Source organism: Heloderma suspectum, chromosome 7 (assembly GCF_057233095.1).
Source record: "Heloderma suspectum isolate Gila_16-S chromosome 7, 16-S_ref, whole genome shotgun sequence".
NCBI lineage: Eukaryota > Metazoa > Chordata > Lepidosauria > Squamata > Helodermatidae > Heloderma > Heloderma suspectum.
Window position 1 is genome coordinate 46,156,253 of NC_139464.1, and position 23,929 is coordinate 46,180,181.

Below are 23,929 nucleotides of genomic sequence, written 5' to 3' on the forward strand. Positions count from 1 at the left end.
TAATTTTGCAGAAGCAACATGAGCACAGTATCCATACCATATAATCTACTACATTCACCTACAAAATAATCCTATCAAGTAGGCTTTTAGTTCTGTTTTCAGAGGAAAAACCAAGGCTGAAATAGAGTCACTATGTTTTGGATGGGTATTATGTAGGTTCAAGACGACCATTCTCCTTAGGGGCTGTATTGGTTTATAAATCTTGCAACTGAAAAATAAGGAGACCATGTCATTAGTAACTATACATCAGCAGTTCTCAAGCTTCTGAGTGCTGGGTTTGTTAACTTCAAAGTACTGCACACCACAGCTCGGTAACGTTGGTTTCCTTGGAAATATGCTAAAGCAGGCCTGCACAACTTGTAATCCATCAAGTTGAAAGCAGCCCACCAGCCATGCTATTGTGGGCCTGACAACTCCTGGTTTTTACAGTTCCAGGAAGGCATCAAAGTCAGGTTTATTGAGACTTGGATGGCTGCCACACATGTGTTCAGCTTGACAGGTCACAAGTTGTACAGTCCCAAAATGAAAAACTGTGAGGAATTCAGGACAAAACCCTTCTATCTGAACAGCCCACTTTTTGTTGTCACTTTTATTGGAATCTTAAGAATTACACAAATAACACATTGAAGATATCTGTGCTAAGCTGCCGCCAGACTCACACTATTAAGACAACATATGTGAATGGGAATGTCATTTTTACTACCAAATGGTCCTCTCCAATGGTCTAAACTGAGGCAATATGCATGGCTTTCATCCTCTCATCACTTCACATTTTTCCTCTCTCTCTTCTTTCAAATCCTTTTCTACCAGTCCTTCCCTATGGTACCTGACCTCTGAAGGGGAACAAGGTGGAGGAAAAGTATTTTTAATTTACATTTTAACATGCTGCATGACTGAACATGGTGGGAGATGGTCTGCACTATTTTGAGTCCAAGTATTTGTATTCCAGTACAAAACCCAAAGGAGTCATAGATCAGATTGGTCTCCAACACTTGCTCAGTATAAGCTTCTAATGCTATTAGTAATTTTAAACACTTAAAAAAAAATTTGGTAAGGCCAGAAATTGGGGGCAACTAGTGCTGCGGATCAAAATGTCAAAGTAAACTTTTGGAACAAGTACAGAGCATTCCAAGACAGTGTTTGAGAAACAATGCTATTTGTTATTATGCTGCAGTCCTGAATATGTTTTGCCTAACTGGCTCTCAGTGCGCTTTGGAAGTGAATGAGGTCAGCTGAGAATTACCTCTTTTTAAAAACCCTAGAAAAAAGGGCCGAGGCCCAAGTTTAGGAGTACATGGGAAGCTTACTGCTTCCCTTGCTGGACTTGTTCTGTGAACAGGTGCTTTCTATCAGGTAGAAGCCGCTTCAGTACTTCAAAGTCCATGTTATTACCACACTTTTCTTTCACCCCAACTACTTTCCTACAGGGACTACAACTTGTATACAGCATCTGGCTGTGATTTGGAACCTGGTAATCATAGATCACAGCATTGCCATTTATGGAATGGAAAGATTAATTTAGGCTGGGCAACACCCATCTTTTTATAGTCTGCTTCTCATGGGCCTTTGTCTGTACTAGCAATAAGATGTTATTTTCCTGCTGCTGAACTAGTTCCAGGTGGATAACCACATTGGAACAAAAGCGGTTAAATCTCAAGTGGCAGCCAGACTTTCACAGCAGTAGACAACAGTGGTGGTTTTATAGCATAACCATATTGCACTGATGCAACAAACACAAGTTAAGGCAACACCAGTAGGGTTCTTTAAAGCTTTTCAGTCTTGTGGACGGACTTCAAAGTTGCCATGGGTGGAAGGTATCAGGTTATATTTATTTGTTTTCTTGACCATCTCTAAGAACAGTATAGAGAGAAGCAAAGACGAGACCTTTCACTAGAAGACTACTATAAAACTTTATTGATCTATAATCCACAATGACATAGAACAGCTGGTTGTTCTTTCAGAAAAAACAGAACTGTCATAACTCATAGCAAAAGGCACTGGTCAAAATAAATGAAGCTTGTTTGTATATAAAGTTATGGATTGGGAGTTACAGGGACTGAAATCTTAACTTCCTTCCTCCGAAGCACAAATACAATGACAATACTTGCCTCACTCAGTAACATTTAGCTACTGCTGAGGAAAGGCAAGAAAACCAGTAACCTCCAAGTTTAGATGTAGATACTAGTTTTTCCAACAAATTATAAGGACTGAAAACAAAACAAAATTAACTGCTTTCCAGTAAGACTGTATTCCCGAGATATTTTAGGAAGCCTTTCTGTCTCCAGCAGGTGCACCACAGTAGAGATGGGATCACCTTTTCTTGAAGCCATATTTCTTTCGCTCGTAGAACAGATCTGTTTTTGAGCTGCCCAGGTTGACAATCTTGGGACAGCCATCTCGCTGAAATGGAATGAGAGATATGGTTATAACAAGGGTAACCCCAATGAGCTTATCACACCAGTTACACCATAGCTCAAATAGGGGATGGGGGGACTGATTAATCTATATCCTATCCTAATATACATACTGGCTATAGAAAGCTATGCCATCTTCCCATTCAAAGTCCAACAGACATTAGGGTACAATCCTATGGCCACTAGACAGTGTCTAGAAGGTGATAGGATTTTTCGGTTTTTGGGAACCGTGCTCCCTGCCCCTCCCCTGCCGCCTCATAGGCAGCGCGGTTCGTCTCTGGCTCTGTGCTCGTAAGAGTAGTGTGGAGCAGGCAAAAAAGGGGGCGGGGAGTGTGGAAGCACCATTACAATGCTTCCTATGCACTGTCCAGCCTCCCCCCTACTCTGACACACCTCAGCTAGAAAGCTGAAACCAGCTGTCTAGCCACAAATGCAGGGCGGCCGGAGTACGGAGGAGAGGATTCCCTCTGTGCTCCGCCTGCCCTGCATTAGATAGTTGGCCGCCTCCGAGTTTGGAGGCTGCTGACTATCCCCATAGGATTGCGCCCTCCAGTAGTGTTCTGAATCTAAGGCTGCAATCCTATACACACACTTGCTTAGAAGGAAGCCCCACTGAACTCAGTGGGACTTACTTCTGAGTGCACAAACTTAGGATAGTGCTGCAATTCAGCTTCTCAGCCAGATATCTGCACATTCTACACTCAGAATAAGTTGTTTACACTTGCATAAAACTACCTTATTGGAATAGTCTGGCCTTGCAGTTTGGGGCATTGCTGAATTTGGAGCATTTTCACAGAGTAAAAGACAAAGACGTCAGGCATGGGATTGAGGGAAGAGGAAAAAGGACAAGAACCCAATGAGAGGGGCAGAGGGTTGGATCCAGACTTGGTTATATTTGGAGCAGACCCATTGAAATCAATAAGACCTAAGTCACTAACTTAAGTCCTGTTGATTTTAATGGGTCTATTCTAAGTATGACCAAGTCTGGGTCCAACCCAAGCACAAAACAAAGGAACTCAACTCCATGCAAGCCCTACCCCCAAAGATGTTGGGGAGAGGGACTGCTTGAGCTTTCTGCAAATACTATCTGCATGTTTTAAGACCTCTCTTAGCCACCACAAGTGCTAGAAAAATGTATTAAAAATTAAAGGCACCCCTGCCCCCAAGAGCTGAGCTCTTCAAGGAGCCAAATTGCATGCTGAGAAATGGCATGCAAAATAATGCTGGATGTAATGAACACCACCACAGAGATATCAACTTCGTCATTACTTTCCTTTGGAGAAAGCAGTCCATATCAAAGATAACTACTTTAAGGGAGCAATCCTATGGCCTTTAGTCAGCAGCTAGACAGCCATAGGATAGGCTGGTTCATGGGAACCGACCTCCCCTCCCCCTGCACTGCCTCACAGGCAGCTCAGAACGGCCCTGCGCTCAGAAAAGGAGTGGAGAGCAGCAAAAATGGGGTGTTCCAGGGAAGGCAGAAATGCCTGTACGACACATCCTATGTGTCGTCCAGCAGCCGCTTCCCCCGCTCCACCTTCCCACAGCTAGACAGCCGAAATCAGCTGTCTAGCCGCAAATACATGGCAGCTGAAGCACGGAGGGGACGATTCCCCTGCCCTGTATTGGATAGGTGGTCACCTCCGAGTTTGGAGGCAGCTGCCTATCCCCATAGGATTGCACCCACCAATAAAAGTAATGTTTGGAAGGAGGTAGCACTGGAAGATTGTGGTCTGTCTAGAGTAGAGTATAGAACACTCCTTGTGGAAAACCAGAAACAACCTTCCCACAGATTTCTTGGTCCAATCCCACCACCAAATCCTTCATATCATTTGTTACTTTCAGCAGAAATAGTAAAAACTGGTTTAGGGTATTCCAGATGCTGAACTGATTAAAATCATTTTTTAAAAGGAAGGCAAAGATTGCATGGCTACTTTTTAGGAGAGAGAGAGAGAAAGATTTCCAGCCAGCGCATTTGGGCTTCCATCACATTTGCCACTAGATGGAGATAAGGCAAAACATGACAAGATACAGAAGAAGAAATCATAAGTTATAAGCAAGGGGGGAGAGCTTAACATACCTTGCCACACAGAGAGATGTCTTATCAAAGGAACCTGGACATTTATGTGTATGTATAAACGTCATAGAACAAGGATGATTGAAGTTGGAAAAGGCTGCTGCTGGCATGGCAGCTGCAGGATTATAAGAGCCTAGACAGGTGCAAGAGCATTTGCTGTAGAATATGCCAGAGTAGATGGCATGCAAAAGATCCATGGTCAGTATGATCTACTGTTCCAATACTAACTGTGATAGGGGAGAGAAAGGACAGAGGGAGGGGAGGATGGGACAGGCACAGCTGGAGGAGTCGACTTGCAAATAATCCTAAATTTTATTATAGTTGATAAATTTGTGAGCCTTTCTTTGGTACTAGATTCTATTCACAATCCTGTGCTCTCGGAAGACGCAATATGTCCGCCACACTACACTTCACCCCCAGGAAATCAGTGCATGGCTTCCCAATCTGAAATTGATTTTTAATGTCTGATTCCTGTTTTCTGGAGGGCACTTTCATTATTTGTGTTCACTGAAAAGCTAGTACCACTGACACATTTCTTACAGAGGACAGAAGCTGGCCTTAAAGTCAGTTCCAATTATACCAGGAGTCCCCAACATGGCATCCATAGGCGCCACGGCATCTGTGGGGACCTCCAACGGCCCCCACGAACCTTTCCTTTAAAATTTTTATTTTTAATTAAAAACTTGAAATACCTTAGGGCACCAGATTCTCCTTCCTGTTCCTGAACCTGCAGCTGATCAGCTGTTCAGCAGGCAGGAAGAGAAGGCAAGAGTTGCTTCCTGGCTCTGCCCACTCTTCTCCCATGCACACAGATCTTTCCCCTTTGCTCTCTCCACTCCCAGCCTCTAAGCTTCCCTTCTCCATCCCTAGCTTTCTTTCTCTCCCTTCCTAGCCCCTAGCCTTGCTCTTTCTCTCCCGCTCACCCCTTTATCTTGCTGTTTCTCCCCCCGCCCGCAACCTCTTTTGACTAGCCAGGCCTAGGTCCAAAAAGGTTGGGGAACCCTGGATTATACTCTATAGTCTTGTTTTTTTTTCATCTGCCTGATTTGGAGATGAACTTCTTCATAATAGCCTGTCTTAGCTAGGATGCCACAGTGCTCCGCAGTATAACTCACTGGCCATTGACCCACTTTCTTCATATTCCCCAGCAGCCGCATGACTTCTTTTATGCTTAGAGCTGAGCAGAGAAGAGTTCATGCATGCAGTCAACACACACTCAACTAGAGCATTTGCAATGATCTGATGTGTTGATTTGCACATGAAACATCCAGCACACCATCGACTGTAATTCATTTCCTAGCAGCTCAAACACAGCACTTTTAAATGGAGGCAGTCATTACACGTTCAGCTGCAAATCATCAAGTGAGGGATATGCATGCTGATCAGCCCCCAAAAGCCATTTCCTTCTTAAAAGACATTTCTTCCCAAGGCCTTCCAACATACTTATAACTCCAGCCTATCCAAAAACTCCCTTTCATTTCTTCTATTTTCATCTCAATATACACGCCAGCTGGGCAGGAACCAGGTTATCTTCACATCTCTGTATAGCAACTACTATAAGTTGCTTTTTACTTTCCAGGTAGCTGTGCTTTTCTGGTGCAAGGCATTTTTATGTAATCATTCATTGCTGAATGGTCTGAATCTGCTTTGACTGTAAGGAATTTAAGGAAAAACAACACCTATGGGATGGCAACATTATATGCTGCCAGTTTAATACACTGCCTTATACAAGAAGTGAGGCATCCTAAATTCAAGTAACATTAGAAAGGGATCTGTAGGACTGTGGAGGTCAGTAGCAAGAGAGAAAATATGATACCACTGCTTAGACCTACAGCCCACATTCTTATTAAAAAATATAATAACTGCATTACAGTAGCTAGTATTTGATCTACAATACTATACCAATGATTCAACTGTGACACTGGGCCTTAAAGACAGCCTAAAACTAATTTTAAATAAATAAACATGAATTCCTGATCTAGTATAATCCAAGTCATAAATGAATCCCATCCATGGGATTGCAGCCCTAAGTTATCTTGTAGGAGTCTGAAATTCAAAATATGCTCATTTCAAGGTATTTTTGAAAGAAACATGAACGGAAAGGTCTTTGGTGAAGATGGAAGGTACACATACAATAGATATCAGAATTCAAGTATCCAAAGCTTCAGATGTTTACTCAGCAAACTAGCCAACAGTAATCTTTAATAGCGTGTTCTGTCTGCTTCAGAGGAGTAAAAGGCAACCCCTGTAACAATCTTACATCTTTCTCCTGGATGGTGCATTCTTTGCAGTAATAGGCATCAGAGACTCCCGGACCTCCACAAATCACGCAGCGCCCTTGGTAAGAGCCATAGTTGCACTCATCACATATACGCACCAATGTGCAGGGCCGCACATAAGAGTCACAGATAACACACTTGCCATCACCTGCAAACACAGTATGCAGATTTCAGCTGAGAGAAAAGACACAAACAAGATACCATTCCCCCAGAGAGGAAAGACATATGTCATTAGATTACCCATAGAACATGCTTCAAAAGCAGAGTCAATGGGATTTGTTTCTCAGTAACTGTGTTTAGGATGGAGTTTCCACTCATCCTAAATGTAATTATACTGGCTTAAGTTATGTGCAAATTGCAGCCCAAGGCAACTGGCATTTGACTGAACTACTCTATCAGTCACACTATGTTTTTTGAACTTTTTGATCAATTTATAAGAACTTTCAGACCATCTCTGTATGGGTATCAATAACACATAATAAATGCACAAAATTGTATCTTGCCAATACAAGCTTCAACACTTTTTTTGAAAGAGAATGTTTATCTTTTTTTATTTTGGCTTTGAAAAATCCTAAAAGGATATGTTTACACACACATCATGGAAGTCACTGTAGACAGCTCTCAAGGCATGGAAAAACAGTCAACAAGCAAATACCCAACCAGTGACAAGGACAAGCGCTGCCAGTCTGGACTATATCCACACCAATGACCCAAATATGAAATGTTTCGTATCTCATTACCAGTGCCCTGATCCATCTAATCATTACTCCTACTAAGGACCTGTTTAACATGCTCTTTATAGAGCACTGCTTCTTACACTGCCTCTTTGGTAGTTAAACATGTTCCCTGTGTACTCAAGATATTTTCCTGGAAAACACTACAATTCTCCCTCTTGTAGTTCTTACCAGTACGGCTAGATTTCTAGTTTCTAGGAGAAGAAAAGAAATTCTCTTTTTCTTTATAGGGCTAGAAGCAATTGGCCCTGGGGGAGCCCACAAATGTACCACCTTTTCCTGGCTTTCTCTGGGCTGAAATTACTCACTCCCATTACCCGCCCCCTCCAGTGGGGATAAGGGGCCCCATGGTGGCTTACCATGTTATCTGTCGGGCAATATATAGATAAATCTGGCTGCTCGGTGGATACATGCTGGCGACCATAGGCACGGCCACCTAGAGCATCCAGAACTTCCAGCAAAGCTTTAGCTGACATGGGCAATCTCTATGGTCACTGTCGCATAGCAACGGCTGGAGCAGCCAATGCGACCCAATTCCCACCATGGTGGCTGCTGGGATACGCAGCTGCAGCAGCGCGAGAAAGACGCAGGAACCACACTGCCCTGCATGGTTCCACAGTTGTATGTGGGGCAAACCTGTCATGGTTCCCTTACCCCTCCCCGCAGCGTGGTTCTGCTACCCACCCTCCCCGCACGATTGTGTGAACGCGCCCTATGACTTTATGAATTTAAGACAAATTTGTCATCATCATCTGGTCAGCAAAATCCACTGATTCAGAGGAAAATATGGAGCTTCTCAAGTTTATGGCAAGTTTCTTTCAGGCTGCAATCCTATATTCACTTGCCTAGAAGTAAGCCCCAGTGAACATAGTGGGACTTATACCTGAGAGCCATGTATAGGACTGCACTGAATGTGAGGACAGAATTTTAATCTTAAACACAAGAAAATTTATTAGGTATGTCAGTTGTGGGCACCAGTCCTATCTCTTTTCAAAGCAGTTAATCAAACTTGAGAAGAACCTTCTGTGTTTAGATTTTTAAGTTACTGTAATTAACCACACTATACCCAGGAGATTATTCTCATTTTAGAAAAAAGGCTTTGCTGGGCCTGAATTTTAAATGATCACTGGAAGATCTTGACCTGCTAATCACAGAAGTCATAGCTAATGTAAGAAGCTATACTCACATTTTTCACACAATCGTCCAATAGCTGCAATAGATAAAGGAGAAAAATAATAATTCACATATATATGGAAATTATGATTGTTCAAAGAACTTATGTATATTATTCCAATAATCCTTATGATCCTTCAGTAGTATCCCCATATTCCGGGGGCGGGGGTGGGCGGGTGCTGAGACAGAGAAAATAATGGCTTTCAAAGGCAAAGCAGAATTAAAAGATAAATATTAAATAAAAGCTTGACTTTGATATTCCAGAAATAGATCAGACAATTCCTTATATCCTACCCCTAACTATGTTTAATCAGAAGTGAATCCAATTGATTTCAAACAGCAAGAAGGAGGCAGGTAGGTAGATTAGGTGGTTTAGGGTGCACTGGCAGCTAGGCCATATGGCACCAGTCACCAAACGTAAGTTTTAAGAAGTTGTCTTTAATTTTCCATTTCATTCTAAACAGTTGGCCTTGTTTCCATGTACGTATGGTTAGAACTGCAACCTTAGGCATACTTTGTGAATGTTGGTAGGACTAAACCCAGAGCAAACAGCACTCTAAAGTAACATTATCTTTCCCTTTCCTGCCAAATGTGTATTTGCTAAGATCAGAGCTTGTCATTTTCAAAGCAACATTAATTAAGAACTTAATACTCATTTAGGAGTCAAGACAGAGAAAACATTATTATGATCAAAATACAATAGCAAACCTATGTTCCATGTACGTCACAGGTTGGCAGTGACGGAGAGTCATGCAAACCTACAATACAACTACTGATCATAAAGGAGCGGGCAGGAGGCCAAAAGTGATATGGTAGGAGGCTCTGTAGCCAGTAAGATTTTTTTTTTTAAATCCTTGCTATTTCAGCAGCTACCCAAACCCTGATACACCAGCAAATCTAATAGCCAAGGAAGTTCATTCTCCCACAGCAGTGGAAAAATAGCAGTGAACCACAAGATCATTTTTTTTTTAAAGGGGAGGGAGGATGTATGCTGCATGTGAGAGAAGTCTCACATATTGGCACACCCTGACAAGTTAAATGTGAATATCTAGAATGGTCAAAGCATATACTTGTACTTAAGCGTGCCATTTCATCCATTATAAGCAGTACTATATATTTGGTTGCAAGACGCTCCCCACAGTGTCTGGGAGATAACTTTCCCTGCTACTTTTAGTTATGCATACAAATCCTATTCTAATACTGTATAACTGTATCTGAATGCTTTCATTTATCTGCACCAACAACACATCAATGTGGTTTTTGTTTTGTTTTCCACCTAGGCCTGCTTACGACAACTGTAAGATTGGCTGCATTGTGTTGAGCAGCATTTGACAAGGAGGAGAAATCTATTATATACTTCCGAGTTCCAACTGTGTACAACAAATTGTCATTCTTTAAAATAAGGACAACTTGAGGAAAGGAAGACCATTAATGGACAGCTAGCTTACTCAAAGCATATGGACAAACCTAATCCCTATTAGAAGAATTCTGCTGGATCAGACCAAGAACCCATCTAGTCCAACAACTGGCCAGCCAGATGCCTCTAGGAGGCTTATAAGGGCATGAAAGAAACAGCCCTCTCCTACTGTACATCCCCAAGCAAAGGATATTCAGTCACTGAACACAGAAGTTCCATTTAGCAATCATGGCTAATAGGAGCTGACAGACCAATCCTCTCTGAGTTTAAAGACCCTTGTAAAGCCATCTAAGCCAGTGGCCATAACCACATATTGCAGCAGTGAATTCCATAAGAGTTATGCATTGTGTGAAGAACCACCATTGCTTATCAGTGGTGGTGCCATCTGGGCAGAAATTTGGGGACAATGTTCTGGGGTCCCACTCGGCAGAGTGAGAAGTGCTTCCAAATCATCATGGAAGTGAACTTGTTGAACTAAGAGCACAATCCTATGCATGTTTAGACAGAAAAAAAAGTCCTCCAACTCCCAGCATTCCCCAGGCTAGAATGGCTGGCTGGGGAATGCTGGGAGTTGTAGGACTCCCCCCCCCCCGTCTAAACATGCTCTTAGATTGTGCTCTAAGTGAAATAATACACATTAGCATCTAAAGAGATGCGCCTCCCCCCACCGAAAGACAATTAAGGCCAGTGTCTAAAGTTCCCTAACTACACCGCTTTGTCAGTTCTGAATCTACTACCAACCAATTTCATTGGCTGGCTCCAACTTTTAGAGAAAGTAGGGAAAGAAACGCGCTCGTTGGGTTGCATCCAATGTTAGTCGAACTTAAATCTCATTCATTTTAAAGGGTCTACTCTAAGTAGGAGTAACATTGGATACAACCCTCTTTCTCCACACCACACAGTTTGTATTTCTCCCCGCACCCCCGGGTCGTCTTCAAGAGAAAATCCCCGAAGGTTTTGGCCTCCCCCTTCCTCCCATCACCCGCTTCCAATATCAACCCACCCAGCACATGCACCCCGGAATGGGTGGGTGGGGGAGCGGGGTCCTCACCTACTCCGGCCTGCTTACGACAGAAGATCAAATCGGGATGATGCTTGGCCATCCCCCAAACGCCTCGCCTCGCTTCGCGCCGTTGTCGTTACTGACCTTTCACCCTTGAACCCTTCTCCCTTTTAGGTCCTCCACCCAAACCGATCTTCCCTCCCGCGTTGCCACGCTGGGTTACCACGGCCCAACGGCTCGTAAAAAAATAACGTGTTACCTCTTATTCCGAGACAAGGCCTTAAAATATCTTTACAAAGCGTGGGGGGGGGGGTCTGAGCGGTTACTACGTAGTATATCTCGCTTCCAGGACCCGACAGACTCCGCCCGCCCCAACTGTCGTCACTGGAGTCGTAGATATTAAAGAAGATAAAACAGGTTGCATAGATTTAATAATTAGACTCATACACAAGGCTCAACTGCCGTTGTCCGAAGAGTCTCCTCCTCTGCTGTGGACGGAAATGGGAGCTGCCCCTAGAAATGGGCGATGGTAGCGTTGCTGTGATTGGACATTAGCGTGTCCGAACAGAAGCCGCTCTTATTTCTTGTGAGAAATTTAATTCTTGGGGTCTTTAAACATTAGAAAGCGCAGCTCGTCTGTACGCAAACGATTACGGGGCCTCTGCATGCCACTGATCCGTGGATTTGGGCTGAGAGACGGTCCAAGAGAGCAATTTAAGGAGACTGACATTTCTTGAAACCTACGCGGTGTTTTATCTGGAGCTGATTTGCGGCTGGGAAGCCAAACCAGCATTAGCCCTACCTCTAGCCTGCAGGATTGACAGTGGACTACATTGCAGGGTTGTTGTAATTACACTTGTTAGTCTTTAAGGCTGTGATCGTATACCCACTTATCTGGGAGTAAGCTCCATTGAACTCAATGGGACTTACTCCTGAGCAGAGAAGGATAAGTTAACGCTGTAAGTGCCACGGCGTTGTTTTTGCTGCTACAGACTAACACGTTACCCATTTGGAAACAGCCATTTTCTCTCAGCAGTACCTCTCCCCCACCAGCAGTGTAGGCATAACAGGCTGCATTTGCAAAGGTACCGGCAGTAGAAGGGCTTTATTTTATTTTTATTTTTTTTTTTGCGTGTCTGCTGAGAAGTAAACCCCATTTAGTTCTATGGGACTTGCTTCCAGGTAATTGTGGATAGGATTACAGCCTACATTACATTTTAACGTAGAATAACTCGAGTTAAAAAAAATGATCTCCTGTCTTTACTCAGTTGCTACTTTTTTCGTGGACGTATTGCTGCTGCCCAGCCATAACTACACTAATTTTCTTGGGTTTTTCCTTCGATGTGTACGGCCAATTCTCCCTTCTGTCTCTAACGAAAGAGGAGCGGGGGGGGGGGGGGGAATGGCTTTCAATATAAACCCAGAAGTTCCCTATCCAGACAAGGAGATGGGTTATTCTAGTTTTCCGATCGCTGTGCGCTAAAGTTAGCACACCATAGAGCTGGGGAAGCCCGTCTTCCCGTTCAGAAGCCGCGCCTCCGGCAGCTCTCTACCTCCACGTGTCTGTGCCAAGGAGACGATCTCTCCCCGTTCTCAAAAAGGAGACTTGATGGGCGTTGCATAGGCCCCGCCTGTGGCGCACGTCCTTTAAAAGCTGTGCGTGACGTTATCGCTTGGCGACTTCATCTTTGTCAGTGAACGAAATGGCGCCGTACTGTGTCCTAGTCAGTCGGTTACAGGTAAGCACAGCGGTCGTAGAATCGGTTGCCAGTAGAACAGGGGGTAGAAACTGAGCGCGGCTCACGCAGTTGGCGAGGGGGGTTGAGGCCTGTGCGCGCGCCTTCCTGATCTTGGATCCCAGTGCTGCCATTCCAGCTGTAGGTCAATGTGTCCCTCATGCTGGCGCTGGCTGTGGTTCTCTGGAATCAAGGAGCGAGTAGGGTCGGAAGCAGGGTAGGAAGCTCTGGCATGTCATGCCAACACATGCTAGTGAAGGTTGCGTGCTCCCTCAGGAGCTGGGACGTTGTCTCACTGCCAAGGTGAGGGCAAGGTGACTGGGGGTCTGCACTGCCGCTCGCAGCAGTGGGGGTCACTGTGGGAGAGCTCGACAGGAAGGCACTTCAGACTGGATTGCATCTGATCCGACGCTGCCTTTTCTTTCTTGTACTGTGGCACTGAAGTAATTAGGTCGGGTGTTCTTGATTCCTGTCCTGTTCAGTTGGTTCTGTGCAGGGATCCCTTTTTTCCAGCTATTATTCAGTTCTGATACTTATGGTATACATGTGCTCTTGAACTAAAGCTTTTTATATCAGATTGCTTTGTTACTTTTACTTGTGATTTTTCTCCCTGTACTATTAAATATTCATTGTATCTTTATGTATGCAACAGTATTTAATGATGGCTCTTTACACTACATGACCTGAAATTCTACACACAATAGATGGTCTAACAATTACACTTTTCTACATTGGACCTATCAATGTGGTTCACATTCAAATTCATTTCCAAATTTTATAGCACAAATTCTGAGAGACACATTATTTTTGTGTAGGTATAATTTAGCATGCTTAAGGCTGCAATCCTGTACATACTTACCTGGGAGTTCCAGTGGCATTGGGGGGTGGGGGGGTTTACTTCTGAGTCAAAGTGATGAGACTATGCTGTAAAAGAAGGATTTCCTCAAGAGTTGTACTTTCTTTTTCAGGCCTGGTTGTAGCACATGAGGGTGTCTTGTAAGGATTTCTTATTAGCTGTTGTTTTTTTTAGCAACTACCAGTCAGGTATGTTACTCTGAAGCACAGATTTCCCAGCTGGATTAAGTCCTTAAAGGTTTTTTCTTCTTGTAAGACTTGAGACAAATGGCACTGGAACAAAAGGAAATATTTCGCATGCAGTGTAGTGACTTTCAGATGTCATTGATATTGGCAGGAGGCATCTAGGTGTCACCTGCCAATAGAATATACGGAAGATCTGTATAGGAAGGATAATAATATCGGGGATAGATTTGATGGTGTGGTCAGTGAGCTAGAGCCAGACAGCCTGAAGAGTGAGGTTGAATGAGCCTTAAGAAGCGTTGCTAATAACAAGGCAGCAGGAGATGACAAAATCCCAGCTGAACTGTTTAAAATCTTGCAAGATGATGCTGTCAAGGCGATGCATGCCATATGCCAGCAAATTTGGAAAACACAAGAATGGCCAACAGATTGGAAAAAATCAACCTATATCCCCATACCAAAAAAGGGAAGCATCAAAGAATGTTCAAACTATCAAACAGTGGCACTTATTTCATATGCCAGTAAGATAATGCTCAGGATCTTGCAAGGTAGACTCCAGCAATTCATGGAACAAGAATTGCCAGATGTACAAGCTGGGTTTAGAAAAGGCAGAGGAACTAGAGACCAAATTGCCAGTATCCTCTGGATAACGGAGAAAGCCAGGGAGTTTCAGAAAAACATCTATTTCTGTTCTATTGACTATTCTAAAGCCTTTGGCTGTGTGGATCTTAACAAATTGTGGCAAGTTCTTGGTGGTATGGGGATACCAAGTCATCCTGTCTGCCTCCTGAGGAATCTGTATAACGACCAAGTAGCAACGGTAAGACAGACCACGGAACAACAGACTGGTTTAAGATTGGGAAAGGAGTACTGCAGGGTTGTATACTGTCACCCTACCTATTCAACCTGTATGCAGAACACATCATGCGACGTGCTGGGCTTGGTGAATCCAAGGCTGGAGTTAAAATTGCTGGAAGAAACATCAACAATCTCAGATATGCAGATGATACCACTTTGATGGCTGAAAGTGAGCAGGAGCTGAGGAACCTTATGATTAAGGTGAAAGAAGAAAGTGCAAAAGCTGGGTTGCAGTTCAACCTCAAAAAAACCAAGATTATGGCAACCAGCTTGATTGATAACTGGCAAATAGAGGGAGAAAACGCGGAGGCAGTGACAGACTGTCTTTCTAGGCGCAAAGATTACTGCAGTCGCTGACTGCAGCCAGGAAATCAGAAGACGTTTACTTCTTGGGAGAAGAGCAATGACAAATCTTGATAAAATAGTGAAGAGCAGAGAGATCACACTGACAACAAAGGTCCTCATAGTTCAAGCAATGGTATTCCCCATAGTAACCTATGGCTGTGAGAGCTGGACCATAAGGAAGGCTGAGTGAAGGAAGATAGATGCTTTTGAACTGTGGTGCTAGAGGAAAATTCTGGGAGTGCCTTGGACTGCAAGAAGATCCAACCAGTCTCATACTCCAGGAAATAAAGCCAGAAATAAAGGTTTAACTTGAGGGAATGATATTAAAGGCAAAACTGAAGTACTTTGGCCACATAACGAGAAGACAGGATACCCTGGAGAAGATGCTGATGCTAGGGAAAGTGGAGGGCAAAAGGAAGAGGGGCCGACCAAGGGCAAGATGGATGAATGATATTCTGGAGGTGACAGACTCATAGAATCATAGAATACTAGGGTTGGATTCTATGATTCTATGAGTCCGTCACCTCCAGAATATCATCCATCCATCTTGCCCTTGGTCGGCCCCTCTTCCTTTTGCCCTCCACTTTCCCTAGCATCAGCATCTTCTCCAGGGTATCCTGTCTTCTCGTTACGTGGCCAAAGTACTTCAGTTTTGCCTTTAATATCATTCCCTCAAGCGAGCAGTCTGGCTTCATTTCCTGGAGTATGGACTGGTTGGATCTTCTTGCAGTCCAAGCCACTCTCAGAATTTTCCTCCAGCACCACAGTTCAAACGTATCTATCTTCCTTCACTCAGCCTTCCTTATGGTCCAGCTCTCACAGCCATAGGTTACTATGGGGAATACCATTGCTTTAACTATGTGGACCTTTGTTGTCAGTGTGTCAACTCGACCTTGGGGGAGCTGGGGGTGGCGACAGCCAACAGGAAGCTCTGGCGTGGGCTGGTCTATGAAGTCACGAAGAGTCGGAAGCGACTGATCGAATAAACAACCACAAATCTAGGTGTCAGACTGGATTGTAGTGAATAGTTCCGGTAAACAGTGTAAGTGGTCTCCTCTGATAATGATACAAAATAATTATAATGGTTCTACTTCTAAAAAGGAATAGAAGTGGCAGTGCATTGGGAAATGGAGAGGCTATGGAAACTAAAACTTCCATTTATTTATTTACTGCATTTCTATACTACCCAATAGCCAAAGCTCTCTGGGTGGCTTTAGAGACCGAATCTACACACAGCTAGTAAATTTGGGGTATGTATCAGCTCATCTCCATAGGGAAGCAAACATCTAGATTGAAATATGCCCAAGACAACATATTACAAAAAGGGTCAAAGGCACAAAAGAATATGCACCAAATGCAATTGTAGCTCCTGGGTCAAATATTCCAGTTCATTTACACTGCAATCCTGTACATCTCCAAGTAAGTCCTCATGAATTTAACTGGGCTTACTCCTGTGTAAATGGGTATAGGATTGCAGTCTAAGGGTTTTTTTGAAACATTTTGACTTAAAACCAGATTTGTAAAAGAAGGGGAGGGGTTTTTGGAGGGCAGATATTAACTCTGCTAAATGAAGGTAAGGTAACTTAAGTGTGTGTCTAGTTTGGACTAAAAACATGATACTGAACGCTTCTTTGCAGATTTTACAGAAAGCAGCCCTTTTTCTATAGAGGCTTGTCTGCAGATGATGGGAAAACATTCTACTGAAACTCTTGTGGAGGCCCAAATAAACTTCCCAATGTGTTGTTATTCTTTATTTCATCTGTTAGATACCTTACTAAAAAAAAAGGACTCAAGGTGTCTTAACAGGGATTAAAACATACAGAAATATCAAACAATTTAAAATGGCTAAAACAATTAACAATAAACAGAAGCCTTTGGATAGAAGCTAGATACAACTTAAAACATAATATGGAGATAATTCATACAAACCCATCCAGCTCAATAGTTAAAATTGAATGCAAGTAAGACTAAGGGTACAATTCTATGCATGTTTAGACAGAAATAAGTCCTACAACTCCTAGCACTCCCCAGCCAGCGTGGCTTACAACCTAAAATACATGACACAAAAGGAAAAATGGATGGGGAGGGAAGAGGCAGGGGGAGAGCAAACCCATGTTGTTGCCCACCCAAAATGGCAATTGCAGTAGAAACATGAATTGAAATTCCATTTCAAATTATGTAGTGAATTTTGGGTTGGATCCAGACTTAGTCATACTTGGAGTAGGCACATTGAAATCAATGGGACTTGTTTGTTATGATGAACTTAAGTCCCACTGATTTCAATGGGTTTTCTCTGTTTATGACTAAATCAGAATCCACCCCTTTGTTCCAATTGTAGTTTCATTTCTCTAGAGGTCTAAGTAGAGAATCCAGTCATTCATTGAAATAACATAGTATCTCTGTGCAGATATGCTTACAGAGTAGATCTCACTGTCTTTAAATTTCCATGTAGAATGGTGAATTGCCAATTCTGGAAAGTCTAATTCATTACTGGAATCTAACCTGCTCCCTCTTTCTCTGTGGTGTTCTGCACCAAGGAAAATTTGGTCAAGAAGTTGTGATGTTTGGTCATTACTTGTTCATATTTGAAACCAAAAGCTGTTTTATGATCTTCTGCCATATAAGGATGCAAAACAGCTTCAGTTGTAAGCACCTTTGGTAGGAAGTCCCACTTAACTAATAGGATTTACTCCTGAATAAACATGGTTAGGATTACACTATTCATGCTCCAGGCATATACGAAATGTAGTCCTGGAATTTGAAAGTGGGAAGCTTTGTCAGGGATAGTGACAGCACCAGGCAATGGTGCTAAGCTCTGCTTGAAACATATATCTTCCCTATTAAATACCGGCAATGCTTGCCTGTGTATTATTAGTCCAGCAATCTCTTATGTGTGATGGGGTTGCAATCAGAAAAAAAAAATCTGTCACTAGTTGTAGCATTTTTGTTCACAGCAGAAGACATCTCTGCTGGAATGCATTTGCCTCTCCCTGAAGTCATTAAAGTAATTTTAAAATCTTGTTATACTTGCAGCCTGCCCTTTCTCCAAGGAGCTCAGAGTAGCATTTTATCTTTTCAATAGCCCTGTGAGATAGATTAGTCTGATAGATAATGACTTGCTCGAGGTTATCAAGGAAGCCTAGCCTAGCTTAGCTTAGGAAGGGCCTTAACACTAAGAGTGGGGAAAAGAAATTATTCACAAAGTGGTACTTCCAGCTTTCTGACAGCTGCAGAGACTGCTTGATCCTCAAAAGCTCAGTTGCAGGCAATCACTGTCCTTTTACCTGATGTTTGATGTTCTGCAGCTATACATATTTTTGATCTCTTAATTGTAGGATCTGCATTTCTTTGAAAAACTGTGATGGTGACACCTAACCACTTTCTTATCTATCTTCAGCAAGCCTTGAGTAAAGGTGTTAGGAGGTACCATGTCACACCCATCCTGTGCCAGCAGGCCAAGGTGGCCATGAGCCAGTTTGAGCCCAATGAATACGTTAACTATGAAATGCTTGAGAAAAACATCAACGTTGTCCGGAAAAGGTAAGAGTTGGGCCTGGAGAACCTGTAGCTGTGGCTGCATCAGAGGGTGTATTTTTCAAATGTTTATCAAAGCAGAATTGGTCTGGAAGAAAGTAACATCAGATAGCTATATTAATGAATTAAATTTGTATGCTAGATCTTGTAATGGTGGAGGAATACAGAGGACTGCTAGAAGTCTTCTATTTATAGTGTCTTGAATGGAGGTGATGAAGCTTTTGATTTGGGCTTGATCACTTTGCCTTAAACTGGTTCAGATAAGAATATCAGAAAAGCTGTATGTTCAGAGTGGTCTATACTAATAAATATCAATTCTTAAATAGGTGATTATTTTTTTAAGCGTTTGATGCTTATTTCTATGGCTTAATTCTTTGTTTTAAATGCTGGTGCTTTAACAGAGCACTGGAAAGAGGCCTGGAGCTATTGGGAAATAATAACATATGACCTAGTGTAATTCAGTTGGAGGAACTTAAGTCTTATGCTGAGGTTTTTTAAAAAATACCATGTCTATGGATAACCATTTCTGTATCTTTTAAAGCTGGCTGTTTATAGTCAATCTGAGCATGAAAAGATTTGTATTAATTGACTTATTGTTGATAGTCCTGGGGGAGAAACCATTAGGAGGTACAAAAGAAAACATGGTCATTGAGCTTTAGAGTTGAAATGTAATTTTGAGGTAATTCACACTGTAGATGCCGTATGGAATTCTTCCTGACCTGTAAGATCCTAGAAATCGTAATTAGTCAATCATGCAGTCTATGATGGTGTACCTATTTAAGATTTAATCCAAAGGTGAAGATGAATACATGAGTGGAAGACTGCTCAAAAGGCTAAAGGTTGTGTCATTTCTTAACCAATAACAGATAAGAATTAAAGAAGTTGAATTAATACAGTTAGGAGAGTCAGATCCTTTTAGGAGGCAGTACAGGCATAATGTTCCTGATATCTTAGCTATATAAGGGAGCAGGACTGAGCCACAGGACTGTTCCCATTACTCTCCTGCCCACTGTTGTCTGGACTGCACATTTACCCTGTTGGCTCAACCCTTGGATTTCTATTGTGTGCCCGCTAGCGTTAACAATAGTTAGTTAACCAATATTCCCACTTAATCAAAATGCAAAACCAGCTAGTCCTGTTGTCACAGTTAAACAACCAAAATGCAGATACAAGCTCAGAAGTAACATTAGCGTGTACAGCATGAGGACTGGCTATTTCTATCCATTAGCTCTTCTAGTGATTTCATCTTGCCCCATGTACTTGTGTGCAGATCCTGGTAGTGAGCCTTACCCTGTGATGGTGCTTGCATAGAGGCTAGAGGAAGGATCTTTATAGGTCTCATTGCAGCTCCTGTTACGTTTGAAATATGTGACATGGTTAAAATGCATGAGCTGCAGACATAAAGTTCCCTCTGTTTCCTTCCCAACAGACTGGACCGTCCCCTCACCCTGTCAGAGAAGATTGTATATGGCCACTTAGATGATCCTGTCAAGCAGGATATTGAGAGGGGCAAGACATATTTGCGTTTGCGGCCAGACCGTGTGGCCATGCAGGATGCCACTGCCCAGATGGCCATGCTGCAGTTCATCAGCAGTGGGTTGCCCAAAGTGGCAGTGCCCTCAACCATCCACTGTGATCACCTTATTGAAGCTCAGCTAGGTGGTGAGAAAGATCTCCGAAGAGCAAAGGTCATTATTTAAATTTCACTTATTGGAAGCCCACAGCCAAATTGGTTCGAATCAATATGACAGTTGGCCCTCTCCCCACCACATTTTGGCCCTTCGGTCACAATGCTGCAGTGACAATGGCAGTCACAATTGGCACACTTCCCCTTTCAGAATCTAGACCTAGCAACTAGTTACTGTCTCTTGACCAGCCTCCCTAGTACTCCTGTCTTGCCTTGGCAATATACAGGCCCTCTCCAATTAGGCTCTCCTTGCCCCAGTTCCCTGCCTCCTCTGCTCTCTTCATCAAACCACCTACCCTTCTTTCAGTTTTTTCCTCAGTCTGTTCCTATTCTGCACCCTCCCTTCAGCCGCCTCGCCTCTTGGCTCCCTATTCTTTACCTTCCCTATGTCCTAACACCCTTTCTCCAGGTCTCTCCCTTGGCCAACTCACATCAGCATCCTAAGATTGTGGTGTTTATAAAGCCTCCAGAAGGTTAAACTGGAATAAGCTTTAAAAAGCTTTCTGCTCGTCTAGAGCAGGCTTGCCCAACTTGTGACCCACTGAGCTTAACATAGTGTGCTGAGAGTGGCAGGTGTATGACAATGCCCACTATGTGTTTGCAGTCCCAGATGACAGTTTATTGGGTTTAACATGCATTTGGTGGACTGTATTGAGCTTGGTGGAACACAAGTTGGCTCAGGCCTGCTCCAGACTCTAAAGGGAGGACAATCAGTTGGGCTTAGATAGGTGTAATTGCACAGGCATGTATGATGGTATTCGAATGAAGGTAAGTTACTTTGATTTTTATCTAGGAGCAAAATGTTTATAGAAGGGAGAGACATGAGGCTCTAGCCAAAATTAAATTTCTACTAAACTGATGTGGTGGTGAGAGCCTCATAACAACCTGTGAGCAATAGGGAAAACTTTCTAGATTCCAGCATATTTTGCACTGATATTTTAGTTTGTTCTTCAGATTTTGTTCTCAAGAGAACTTTACGATGAGTGTGATGCTTAGGACAAGCTAGACCGAACTACTCACATTTGGTTTGCTTTGGAGAACTGCAGCCTACAAGCTATGGATCCTATTTAGATTTATAGCCCACCCTGTCTCAAACTCTCAGGTTATGTGCACACATTACAAATGAATTCCCTCAGTCCTGAAGGCTTGCAAAAGGCCATAGGAAGTAGGTGGGAAATTGATTCTGCTGTGTGAGTTTGGCTAAAGCAAGGAATTTTGGCTCAAAATCTCAGCTGGCATTAAGATGATGAGCCAAACCTTTGGCCTCCTTTTTCAACAAGGATTCCAGCTTTACTTCCCCATCCATGACCCTGGTTCTATATCATTCATGTTTCTTCTTCAAATTGCTCTTACGTTCATATCTGTCTTCTGTGCCTAAGCACATTTTCATGTGCCCCCTTCTGTGCTGCAACACCTACAAAAATCTGCATTTGAATAAACAATGACAGCCTGTCTGCATGATTGGAATGACTTATTTAATTCAAACCTTTGGGTTTCTGCTTAGAGAACTGCCTTGTGCCATCATACATTCTGTATTAGAAGATAAGTCTTGTTTGTTTCCCAAGTTACCATAATTTCTAAATCCAGAAGCTGTAGGCTAGGCCTTCCTAGGAGCAGTTGTACTTGGAAAGTATCTAGGCCTTCTTATAGAATAACACTTATTTTATTTATTTTATTGCATGTATACCCCACCTTTATTCCATTGTGGAATTCAAGGTGGCTACATGCGGTTCCCAAGTGGGCTCCCCTCCAAGCACTGACCAGACCCAGACCTGCTTAGCTTCAGCAAGGAGGCTGCTTCATGCCACTTGAAGATCTCTGACTACATTATATTATCTGTTTCCCATCTTCTGTCTTGAAAATGCCCATCAACCTTTCCCACAAACTGCTTCCTCTGAAATATTTACCTTGGTGTCCAAAACACTGAGGCTTAGGACAAAGTCTTTGTGGCAATGGTAAGGGTACCCCCACGTGACTTCTATGCTTGGCTTGAAACAAACAATCTCAATCACGTTACAGGCTGAACCAGCACAGAAATGTCTGGATTCAGGTGGGTCAACCAAGAGTCACAGCGAATAAAAGGGTTTGTAATTTGCTTATTCTCCACCTGGACATGACATGTCAGACATGTTCCATAAGACTAAGATGTGCCTTGTTGATTCCTATGAACACATCACTGCAGCATTTCAGGACAAAATTGGTTATCTATTCATTACAATCTTTACAGTATCTCTTGGAGATCCATTCAGCTTGCTATGTGGGTGAAGTTAGAGGTCATTTAAGTATAGCATCATCTTGTATATATTTTGAGGAAGATCAAAGCTGCATGTGTGTCTTGCAGCTACAATACGCGGCTTTGGAAAGGGGTCTTGAAAGGAATTCAGCATCTAGAGCACTGCAGGTTCCGTGTGTGTCTTTAAATAATTTTTTAGCCCTTAAGAGCAGGGACTAGGAACTCATTGTGTTATAGCTCCTTGCATAATTTTAGTAACAGGAATGGGAAAAATAAGCAATTATATGCTACCTTCTTTAATTTGCATACAGTTTATGCAAGTTGTACAATTAAGCTTCTCTAGGCTTAGACATTTTAACATGGACCACACAGGCTTTGGTTAATGCATTCCAGTGTACTTACCACTTTTCACCCTTGGATCTTTGAAAGGTAAGGTCTGCTGTGAATCTGAGCAATTTCTTATTAATAATCCTCGCTTTACCCTCTATTCGAACGATGTGCAAGAATCTTCTAGTCTGAGTGTTTTTGCTAAAGACTATTCATTCCAATGATTTCTTCCCTTGTATTTCTCTTGTGGGCTTGACCTGTTCTTGTTCTGAACACGAAACATGCTCTTCCCCGTGATCATCTTTGGAGGCTCCAAACACTCTCCCCTCTTCCCTCAGCTGTGGCTAGAAAGTGAAAGTCTGCACTTCTAAGGTTGCCTTTTGGAACAGAATGAATAATAGTGGGTTGGTCAAGGGCATTGGATCTGGTCATAGGACTTGAGTGCTCTGTTGTGGAGCATGATAAAGTGCCCTGAGCTGATGCAAATTAGGCTTAAAAAGATCGGGTTCTTCAGCAAATTCTGTGCAGAGGAACAACTCTTCTGTCTCCAGACACTTCTCTCTTATTTGATGTCCTAGATTTGATCGGATGAGAAGATAGATTATTTGGATTTTGCTTATCTGTCACTTCCTCCTAACTTTTTACTTCCTTACTTATCCAATGAAACCGAAGTTAATGTGGAAGCATATTCAGCAGAAGTAATACCATTTCAGTGTTTGATGAGAACTTTATTTTGACCTGGTCAGTAATTGGCAGGTCATTACACTTTTGTGTATGACTTTTGCAAAATTAGTTATTGCAGGGAGGGGCTTAAATGGTTGTAAAATACTTGAAAATTAGTTTCATTCCTCAGGAACTATCGTTTTTCTTTAGATAACCAAAAACTCTTTAGTTACCTTAAGAATTAGGTTGCAGTCCTGTACTCACTTAACTAGAAATAAGCTGCAGTAAACTCAATGGGACTCTCTTTTGAGTAGACATGTGTAGGAATTTGTCCTTACTAAAGAACAAAACCTAATATAATATTCAAGGTCTCCAGGTTGCTCTTTTTTTTTTTTTTAGCCCTCTGCCATT

General features: G+C 42.6%; 2 protein-coding genes across 4 annotated transcripts in view; one reads left to right on the forward strand and one right to left on the reverse strand.

Moving 5' to 3' along the window:
* Positions 1-582: 582 nt before the first annotated feature.
* On the reverse strand, positions 583-11,238 carry PHF5A (PHD finger protein 5A). Of its 2 annotated transcripts, none has more exons than XM_084809976.1 (4): positions 11,146-11,238; positions 8,691-8,714; positions 6,752-6,918; positions 583-2,400 (listed from the first exon to the last, which is right to left on the reverse strand). In XM_084809976.1, exons 1-4 carry the CDS (start codon positions 11,195-11,197, stop codon positions 2,311-2,313), a joined length of 333 nt encoding a protein of 110 aa, XP_084666102.1. In that variant the 5' UTR covers positions 11,198-11,238; the 3' UTR covers positions 583-2,310. The 2 variants fall into 2 exon arrangements, with proteins under 2 accessions (XP_084666102.1, XP_084666101.1); XM_084809975.1 differs by having other exon boundaries at positions 1,889-2,400; positions 11,098-11,238.
* A 351-nt stretch (positions 11,239-11,589) lies between these two features.
* The window catches only part of ACO2 (aconitase 2), a 29,888-nt gene continuing 17,548 nt past the window's right edge, over positions 11,590-23,929 (forward strand). The window contains exons 1-3 of one of the 2 annotated variants that reach the window (XM_084809974.1): positions 11,590-11,683; positions 18,472-18,614; positions 20,038-20,296. In XM_084809974.1, the coding sequence (XP_084666100.1) occupies positions 18,541-18,614; positions 20,038-20,296 (333 nt within the window). In that variant the 5' untranslated portion in view covers positions 11,590-11,683; positions 18,472-18,540. Of the gene's footprint in view, positions 11,684-12,772; positions 12,837-18,471; positions 18,615-20,037; positions 20,297-23,929 lie in introns of those variants that run through there. The other variant, XM_084809973.1, reaches the window with a different exon arrangement.

Excerpts from the sequence above, each read along its gene's own strand:
- PHF5A (XM_084809975.1), bottom strand. The coding sequence starts at position 11,197 with ATGGCCAAGCATCATCCCGATTTGATCTTCTGTCGTAAGCAGGCCGGA. Across the intron at positions 8,715-11,097 it reads TTCCGGGGTGCATGTGCTGG|CTATTGGACGATTGTGTGAA; the intron begins GTGGGTTGATAT and ends TATCTATTGCAG. Across the intron at positions 2,401-6,751 it reads GCACCATCCAGGAGAAAGAT|CGAGATGGCTGTCCCAAGAT; the intron begins GTAAGATTGTTA and ends ATTCCATTTCAG.